The 10,220-nt window shown below is 37.0% G+C and overlaps 1 protein-coding gene across 5 annotated transcripts in view; it reads left to right on the forward strand.

The window, feature by feature from the left end:
- Positions 1-10,220, forward strand: part of Tsp26A (Tetraspanin 26A) — a 91,525-nt gene extending 81,305 nt beyond the window's left edge. For 2 of the 5 annotated variants that reach the window (XM_043434220.1, XM_043434222.1), the window contains exons 8-9: positions 719-829; positions 3,238-10,220. In XM_043434220.1, the coding sequence (XP_043290155.1) occupies positions 719-829; positions 3,238-3,306 (180 nt within the window). In that variant the 3' untranslated portion in view covers positions 3,307-10,220. Of the gene's footprint in view, positions 1-718; positions 830-1,642; positions 1,754-3,237 lie in introns of all 5 variants that reach the window. The other 3 variants (XM_043434218.1, XM_043434221.1, XM_043434223.1) reach the window with 2 other exon arrangements.

Genomic DNA, 10,220 nt, shown 5'->3' on the forward strand with positions numbered 1-10,220 from the left:
TTTTCATCGAGAACCGAAAGTGCCTTGACGAACGAAAACACAGAAAGTCTGGATCGTCTACCAATTCGTTGAACTATTTTCATCTTCAAATCCAATTATTCAGTCGAGAAAACCCCGTAAGGTGTAATTGAATGAGACTCCAGTCTGCAAACCTATTTTTATTCTTAGCATAATTTCGAAACCTCAGATTCAGAGTTTTGTAAAGTTGAGGGTTAAGTGTCAAACCGTGGAAACTAGCACACTTTTTTCACCGATTCCCATTAAAAATCAATCGATCACAGCTTGAGGTTTCCATTTAGAGTAATCAAAAAAAAAACTCGCGGATCGCAGTCCAACTCGCATTATTCAACGTGTATCAGTTTCGAAGTAGCTTCCCGCTCCAAATGACTTGATCGACGAAATCATTTTCGCAAACCAAGAGCCCATTCATTTGATTGTACTCATATTTTTAAGGATTGTACTCTACTGCTAAAGTCTTGATTATCTTGATTATTCTATCTCGAAAGTTCGACCGATTTATCGAAGCTAATGAATTTTCCTGGAGGCCTCAAAGACGAGGGGTACTGTGGGGTAAAAAGAGGGTCGAAGCTATATTAACATAATATATCACAGGCATAATATCCTGCAACTGGCTTTAACGTGTGGCGTAAAAACGATCGTGCGAAGTATTTTATGCCCGCTTCTAAATCATTTTTGCTTATTTCCTGGGGAAATGCAGCCAGCGGAGAGGAGTATATTTGAGAGGGGTTGCCTGAGGGCAGGGGAGGAATGGCTAGAATTGAACCTCGTACCGGTCGCTGGTACGGTCGTCAGTACAATGGTTCTCCAGGTTCGTTTGCTGCCAAGATTTTTCACGTATTTATCGTGCTATAAACATTCGTTAATTTTTCATCGTTAGTGATGCTTTTCGCATTCGTATTTCTAGAACTTTAAATGGCTGCATGTCTGCTAGTTGATGTTGATCATGATGATTTTTTTCTTTGGTAGTTTCGATTATTTTCCGTCGTGATCAAGTCAGTGTTAGAGTATCGTAGATTTGATTATTCGTGTGAGAAACTCGTGAGACCCGATGACGAAATAGCCCGTGCATAAAGTCTCGACGTGAACGTAAGTAAAATTGCAGGCACTGCCGTACGTGCAGAAAACTTTTGTTTCTTGTTATTATTTATTTTCATAATGAAATTCGCTTTTACGAGAGCTTAACACGCAATAGAGGAGCGAGCATTTTTCCTGCGTCTCGTAATCAGTGCCATAAATTAGGCGTCCCTTCAAGTTAGGATGTGCCACTCGTCCCTGCCTTTTAAACAAATCCCTCATCCATTTATCACTCGTATTTATGTTTGTAGTCACTCGGCTACCTTTTACGCTCGCTCGTACATTTTTCATCAAACAGAGAAAAACTAAATAATTTGGCACACTTTTTGTCCCCATAATCTCTGACAAGAGTCACATGAAGCTTCGGTAAACGAGGTAATAAAATTATAAAAATAATTCGCTTTTATCAGTACGAAAAAAAGAAGCACAAAACGACACGATTTTCACAAGCCTGGATTTCATTGAAAATTAACGGAGAATTATACTCGGGACTAACGAGCTTTCAACGGGGGTACGGTAAGCAGTAGTCGTTTCTCTTTGTTTTCAGAACTCCGATGTTACGATTCATGAAAAAGGATGCATACAGGCGGGCGAAGAGTGGATGGAGAGAAACCTGCTTGTTATTGCCAGCAGTGCTGTCGGAATGGCATTTGCTCAGGTATTGATTAATCACATGCCATTTTCCACCTCATTTGCGAATGGGGAATGATAGTAAATGGGGGCTAATAAAAAACACAGCGGGATTTATGTGGCTTCGACAATTCGTTGGAAAAGTGTGTTACGGTGAATCTCGTAACTGGAGAAGAGACAATCAAAAATTGGATTTCGATAATGGACTTATTTACACTTGCGAGCCTGTTATAAAAATGCATAATTCCGATGGGAAAAGCACTGACTGTGTCATGTGCTCGGCACCGCGTGGGCATGTTCCAGGCACATCATAAAAAAAACGTATCGAAATTAACGTCGTAAAAACAAAGTGCATAACGGTGTCAAAGAAGCGACAGGAAAACGTAATTGATAATGAGAGCCTGCTCTGTCTGTTGCTTTGTGTTGTTATTCGTTGTAGTTTTCTTTTCATTTATATCTTTTGTTTTCGAGAAAACAATACTCCATGTGCGTTAATCATTATAAAATAACGCCATCATGAAATAATTGCGACGATAAAAAACTCCGAACTCGAGAAAAGGTCGTTAGACTTCTCTAATGGCTAAAGTGGATCGAATCGTGGATGGTCGATCGAAAACAATAGAAATAAATAACAACGAAATCGTGAGCTTCCGAATTTATACCCCTTCAATCGTCAATAAAACCTCGAGGCTTGAGATTTATCGCAAGCACGTAACATTCGCTCGTTTTAAAACTTCAGATCTTGTATGCTCAGCATTGAAAATATTGACTTACACAATGGTACAAAAATCCTTAGAAATGTGCTTGATGAGACTAATGAAAACGCGACTTTAATATCGGAAAATATTACACACGCAGAGCGTTAAAAAAAGAAAATTAGCGATACAGCAATTGTAATGAGAGTCAAAGGTTAATAGTTCGAAATTTTTGTAGTACAAATTGGGGAAAAAAAAACGAAATTCCACACAATCTGCGCTGTAAAACTTCCAAACCGTTAAGTAGGGTGGATCGCGACGATACAATGTTGCCATGCTAAACCATGTTAAAAATACCATTAAAAATTTCAAAATGATAAGAATTTAATAAAATTTGGTAAATTTATTCTTTAAAAGGATATTAAAAAATATATATTTTTTTAGATTTTTCTACCACATAGCTCTCGAGTAATTGAGCACTAAAGTTCACGTGTATAAGCATAGAGTTTACATATGTACGGGCATAAGAATCTCGTGCATAAGAACTTGGATTTAACGTTCAATTATTCGATAACCATGTGGTAAAAAAATTTGAAAAAATTGTATTTGTATACTTGATGCCAAAGAATGTTATCACCAAATTTTATCAAATTCTGATTATTTTGATTTCGTGATCCACCCTCCTTAACCTTTGTCCCCCTCTTTCGTATCGCTGTAACGGTATTTTTGGCCTTTTATTGCAACCTTAAAAAATGCTCTTTTGCTTGTGAATTTTCAGTGTATTTGTACTACAATTGTAATATTACGATTTTTACAGATTCTTGGCATATGTTTCGCACAAAATTTGCGAGCGGACATATTTGCTCAAAAGGCAAAATGGCACTGACAATCAAGAGCCCCCACGGCAGTCTAGCATCTCGTATTAATGAATGCTGATCGACCGCGTTGATTTGAAAATGAGGTTGAAAATCGTCGATGCTAATGCGCTGAAGTCCCACGTAAGAGGACTGTTAGTGGGTGGAAGAATCGACGAGAGACACGCTATTTTGTAACCGGAAGACGCGCCTCGGAGGGAAGACACCAAGGGGTTGGGCTGGTGGCAGACAAACGAAGGAGGATCAATGCGGTGACGACGTTTGCGAAAGTATGGAGAAACGTCTGTGAGTGAGAACGAGAGAGAGAGAGAGAATGAAGCTTTGATTGTTCAACGAAGCTTGTGGAAAAGCGACGTTCCAACAAAGCTGAATGATAGGGAATGCTCTGCATCGGAGAACACAAAAGGCACACATGAATATTTACTTGGAACTTGCTACTGTAACATTTTTTCTGAGACCATTCAAACCTCTTCGTAAATATTTGTGTAATGAGTACAGCTGGAATCATAGGATCAAAACTTGTATTCCGTCCAACAGATCGGATGATTAGCGAGGAAAAAATGTTTCAGTTAAATCAACCACAAAAGCGAGTTTTCTCCATGACGTTGTAACTATTTTAAAAAATTCAAGTAACTCACATCAATCTTACGAAATGATCAATTAGCTTGTACGGTTGTTCGTAACTTCACTCATCGAGCGACAGAATTTCAAACTGATGATGCCCATTTTACAACTGGATGACTTTGGTTCGAAAATCATTGAGGGAAAATCGAATTGCGAAAAGTTGTCACTCATTTATAATTCTCTGCATCGTTCCTCGTTTACTCACATCGTAAAGCTCAGAAAATCCGAATCCTTAAAGATCTACGATTCGTAAATAAATTTCATTAGGACCGACCTTCATTACTATCGTTCTCCAAGGTCAGAAGCTGTCAGTTCTCCGATGCAAATGTAAGTGGTTCATTTTTTCATGGGTGTCAAAGGCAAATTCCTCACACAATTAGACGTGACGAATTCGTGCTTCGAGGTAATCGAGCTCTTGTTCGAAAGGTTGGACGGTTTACGAGAGAGCAGGTGTCAGACCTTAAGTTGATGAAGACGCGGTGGAGTCGTGGGGGCGCAGCGAAGTGTGGCCGACTTTGTTGCTAAACTTAACTCGTACCAGTCGAGCAAAGGCTATTACACACAAGTGTGAACGGAATTTAGTGAGTTAAGGGATGCGAGGGCGAAGGAGGTAGAAAACTTTGCGTCACTTCAATCGCGCGATAAATTGGTTGCTCGCAGCTCTCTGGATGGTATCGATTTTCGGAAAAGCCGTGGGAACCGATATGAACGGCCAATGAAACGCGATGGTTCATCAGCCTCAGAAAAAAAGAACTTTTACATTTTCGTTCATTATTTTCCATTCAATCAATTTCCCTCACGAATATACACACAATTCGCATCATCGAAAGTAACGAGTTTCTCGTACTAAAATTCTAGCTGAGTTGATAATATCCATTTTCAAACTTTTCCGAGTCCCCTCGATCGAGAGACGTAATGGGCCAGTCAGATTGAAATTTCGACATCTGGTCGGGCTGTCAAGATATCAAATGGATTAAATAATGGAGCTTCCAATGAGCCCAGGCAAAGTTACTGCAGTTTCGAACTTCGGCGTATTTGATTGATTGAGCTCTTCCGGGAATAACCGTAGTCAGGGGACGGGGTCGTGCTATTGTTCGTTTTAAGAGAAAAGCATATTTCCATTTGATTTTTGCACTCGCGCGCACACAGCACTTTGTTCCTCAACGAATTTCCATTCACGAGGCTTTTCGAGGCTCCAACTTATTTTAAAATAAATCAAAATTTAATCAAAAATAAGTCAAAATTTCTGAGCTGAATATTTCGCTATAACGGTCATGAAACTTGTGCTTTTAAGATTCACTGAGTTTTTCGGTCTGTCATCTGGTATAGGAACATTTTCGATAAACAATCCCCCATTTTCTGACCAAACTGCGCACCGATTCGCGTACTCCAGTAACTAATATCTGGGCCACATTGAAGCTCGCCCTTCAAAGCGAGGCAAATAGCCGATTACGTGGAACTCCAAGTTCGAAGGAAACTCTTGAAACCGGTCGAAGTAATCAAACTGCTATTTCCGCAACCCGCTCCGATCTCTCGTAGCACTAAATCATACATGAAACTTGTTTGGACCATTGCAATAAAGCGCAGGTTGATTACGCCTATCAATGGATGCCGGAGATTCCAATGCCCAAATTCTGCTTCATACTTTACTCGGAATAATCTATGACGGAAATGAAAATCTATTTGATCCTTTGAACAGTCACATTTTTACTGATTAATTTCACAACGAAAACGTCAAATGTTGATTCCGATTTTCAGAAACTCGAATTTATGCCATTTTGTGAAAATACCAATTATCGGAACCTTGCGATGACAAATTTTACATACTTTCGTATACATTTAATAGAAATTTTCATTTTTTTCTATCGTCTGTTTTATAATATTCCATTTAAGTAAAAATATTGCTTCCCCTGGATCGTTCAAAAAATTCGAAGGAACGTTTCTGTAGCATCTCATCGGTTGAAACGACAAACCAATATTATGCTCGTACTCGTATAGTAAATATTATTCTCCTTTTTGGTATATCAAAGTCGAGACGAAAAGAAAAAAAAAAATTGGCGACAGTCTTCAAGAATGTTTGAAACTAAGAAAAATAACTTCTGGTTTTTGTCGCTTCCACAATTATGATATGAGATCGATAAAACTTGAAAACTAATCAACAGCCTTTTTGTCCGGGCTGCTTTTGTGTGAAATATGAAAGAAAGGTTTTTAAGATGGAAGAGCAATATTTGAGTCTTGGATAAGGAGCTCTCATCGGCCTTCGGCGTATTCAATGTTTTAATTAAGGCGATTTAATGACTTCGTTAAACGAGCTTTTTTCGGTGTTTTTTAAATATTTTTTTTTCTGTGGCTGGACAGAACCAGAGTGTACAATAGAGAAGAGAAAAACTGGTCGATATATTCTTCGGTCGGATGTTTGAAAAATTTTCATTGAAATGGCCGTTGTTAACTTTCTCTGTAGAACTCTCACAATTTCTGAGACGAGATTAGTATCGCATCGGCGAGATGGACACTAAAAGATGCAGCGATTGAATGTGCAATAAAATATTTTTCCGAAAATGAGTGCTGAAGGAGCATTGGCGGATTAGGGGAGTTGCGAAATTTTGTAATATAAGGGAACCCAAATTCGTTGAGGGTTTTAAAAGGGATAAAAATACGTCTTCAATCCGATCGGGAAACAATTGAGCCTTGGAATTTGATTATGTATTTACCGACGGTGTCCTCGACTGGAACATTCCAAACGTGTTCAGAAAGCGATTCCATTTATGGAAAACGAGAATCTCCATGTTTTTATTCCCTCGTGACTATTTATAATTATTGAAAAATTGAGTTTTTGCATTCGATGAATCGAATATTCTTCGATCACCTCACTATTCCATTGATTCAAAAGCAGTCATTAATGATAAGACTTCAACATTGCAAAAATAATGAACTCAATGTTTACGCGCCGAAAAAATAGTGAGCTTTCAGCCGTAATTTCATAATGTTGATTCGTGATGTTATATAGTTATAAGTTGCTGAATTAATGGAGTAACAATAATAATCTACGGAGGCGTCGTTGACGCTCAATTTTTGTAATAATGGGTTTAGCAAAGGCTGTGTACAATTACATTGAGTAAAAAATCGTTCTCAGCCCAGTAAATGCCTCTTGATTTTCATCCAAAAAATGAAATAATCGTCAAACTTTTCTATGAGTTTTCCAAAACCCAAGTGAACGCAGCTCTAGCTGCGAGTGAAAAAAGATATTTTTTAATGAACTTCAAAGAAGAACAAGGTCTCTGAGGTTTTTCTTGAGTTCAAAATCACGAAAAAAAATTGCCCGCTAAACCCAATACAATCTGACAGTGAAAGATCATTCCATTGCCAAATTGTATTATTTTTTTTCTCAAGCCGATATGTCGACCTGCTTCGATATTCTCGCAGTGGCTATTCCGCACCGGAGAATATACGGATCACGTGACATAGAAAATGAGTTTACTTTCAAAATAAAGAATAAAGTATTCACGGCTGTTGCTTTATCAGCCAGCACAAATATTTCAAAGTTGACTCATTTTTTGCCCGCTACAAGAACTTTGTCAAATATTTTCATCTTTATTCCAATTGCATTCATATTCCGATAGCCGAATTACTGCCGATTTTCTATTCGAAAAGATAAAAAAAATATGAAATATATCTTCGCATTGAATGAACTTTCCAACAATTGCCATGAATTCTGACATAATTTTACACTCCGACGCGCGATTCGAGGCTCATGTGATTGAAAATGACATTGGTGCAATTTTTCGTAAGCTGCTGCCACGCACTGAAACGAGAAAAAAATTCTCCGTCGAACTAAATTCGATTGTGTCTGATGGACCCAACAAATATTTTCATGTTGAACATCAACGGCGTACTTTTTTTGAGCCTTTCCCATTTCGATATCAAATTTAGTTCGATGATCAAATGTTTTTTGTTCAGTGAACGATCATGAAATTGTATTTCGTTGATTGACGCAGAAATGAAAAAAAAAAAACGAAATGAATCGAGTGAGCAATGTGTGGATCGCAAGGTTATTTTTAGTTTCATTAATTCATGTTTCAATGGAACAAACATGACGGAGATGTATGTACAGCAAAAGTTGAGTGCTCTGTGGTCCAATGGAAACTATTATGTATAAAAACATTGTCACGTTCTTTATGAATATTGTTTTGTTATGCGACCTCCATGGCTGTATGGAGAAACGAGAATGCCAGAAAATCGTTACGAACGATCAATTCGTTGATTTAGACGCGAGGTAATTCCTCGATATCGATGTTTATAATTTATCGAAAATTCGAATTTGCAAAGATTCTTAAAAGGATTATTCCGAAGCATTTCAAATTATTTCAAACGACATTCCTCGAGACGTCTAGACTTTGAATTCGGAATTATGCAAAGCTCGTTAATGTCAAATAATATTGGAAACTGATATCTAAATTTTAAGTCTAAATTTATTTTCGATTAGGAAATAGAATTCAATCCTGTGACGAAAATCAATTTCAAATTCTCTATTCGTGTAAGTTAAAGTATTAATTGAAATTCGAATCGTCGAATCAAATTCGAGGAATGTTGTATTATAAAATAATTGCGACATGCCTCATCAGAGCTCCAATTTTGTTCACGATTCGCAACAAAAAAACCTTTGGTTTTTCGCCTCGTAATAAAGACGACGTTTACACATTTACTTTGGTTTGTTTATTTGTTTTTTTTTGCCATTTTTATTGCGTTTTTTTTATCAGTTTGAACGCGATTTCTGGAATGGAGATTAAGTGAGCTATGTATACGTAGAAAAATACAGCTAATTGGAAATGCAACGACTGGGACGTAAAAAATAATGATTTTTCTGGGAACGCACATGTTGCCAGATTCCGATGGAACAACTGCCACTATTTTTACGCAAGCTATTATTTCTTTTTCTTTGTCACGATACATTAATTCTTTACTTGCATGTTTCTAACAGAATGCAAGTAATGAAAAAGTAAAAGATTAGATGATCCCGAGAATTGTGTAAATATTGTATATTCGTTTGTAAAGATACGATATATTTAGGACTCGATTAATTGTTCGACCAAAATTCCATAAAAAGCAAAAAAAAAAAGAAAACGATTGGTTTGTAATATACAGCTTTGATCCAGTGATGTGTAATTATTCTCTCCGTGTGTAGATACGCCGAAATCCCGGAATCAGCACTCACAGAATCACGTTATTCTGCAACGATACTTTTGCAAACGATTGAATAATGTTCTGCCCAAATAACTACTCTGTAACCAAGTTCCCCAGTGGTTGAATTGGAGGTCCGAAATTGTCATTTTAGATTAGAGTTATAATAATAATGGTAATTTAACACTAAATACTACTGGCCAGCTCGGAAATGTGACTCGACGAAGCCTCTCCTTTGCTGAGCACTGTTTGACCGACAGTAGAAATCTACTTCAAGTTCTCAAAATATTACGAACGAAAAATTCAATTCCGTTGATTATTGTGCCAAACCAGTTTGTGAAAACGACTCCATTTTTAGTTTTTCTCGTCACAATGGTCTGCGATCCAAGAAAAATGGAAGAAATAACATTTTATATGATTCTCTCGTGTAAATGATCGTAATTGAAAAATTTCAAGAATCATGCGTGACCATCGTACGCACTCCAGAAAGAAAATCAATTGAACAAATATAAAGTCATTTTGGAGATGGAAAAGGAAATATATAAATGTACATACTCGTGTATATTGAGTTCCTGTCTTGACTGAGGAGCCGGCGCTATCAAACGAAATGAAAAAGAAATTTGTCCGTTCACTCCCTTCCAATACCGTAATCGTGAATTTTTATTACCGGATCACAACGCAGTAGTTATTGTATTGAAAATTTTTTCAACGTGTCGACATTAGCAGCATAAAAATGCTGTTTTTATTACTAAAATTTCAAATCCAAGTTCAAATATTCGCAGCTCAATCAATTGTGTCCTTATGTTATCGTGAAAGAGCCCTTTGATCAATCTTTGTACCAAATTTCGAACAGAAGTTGAAAATAAAGTTTTGAACGACTCATCACTTGATACGCTACAGAACTTCAACCACAGCTGTTACTCGTCCCTATAATTCGATTACTTTAACCGTCACCAAAACTATAAATGTCTGTCGAAATATATAAATATGTAATATAAATACATTCATTAGGTATTCATAAGTGAATGTTATAATTGATGATTGTAAATATGGCCATGTACTTTTAATATATCTATCGGGAATGATTGTAATGTTTTTATGGAAAAATAAATATTTATACGTA

This window comes from Venturia canescens, chromosome 1 (genome assembly GCF_019457755.1).
Source record: "Venturia canescens isolate UGA chromosome 1, ASM1945775v1, whole genome shotgun sequence".
Lineage (NCBI taxonomy): Eukaryota > Metazoa > Arthropoda > Insecta > Hymenoptera > Ichneumonidae > Venturia > Venturia canescens.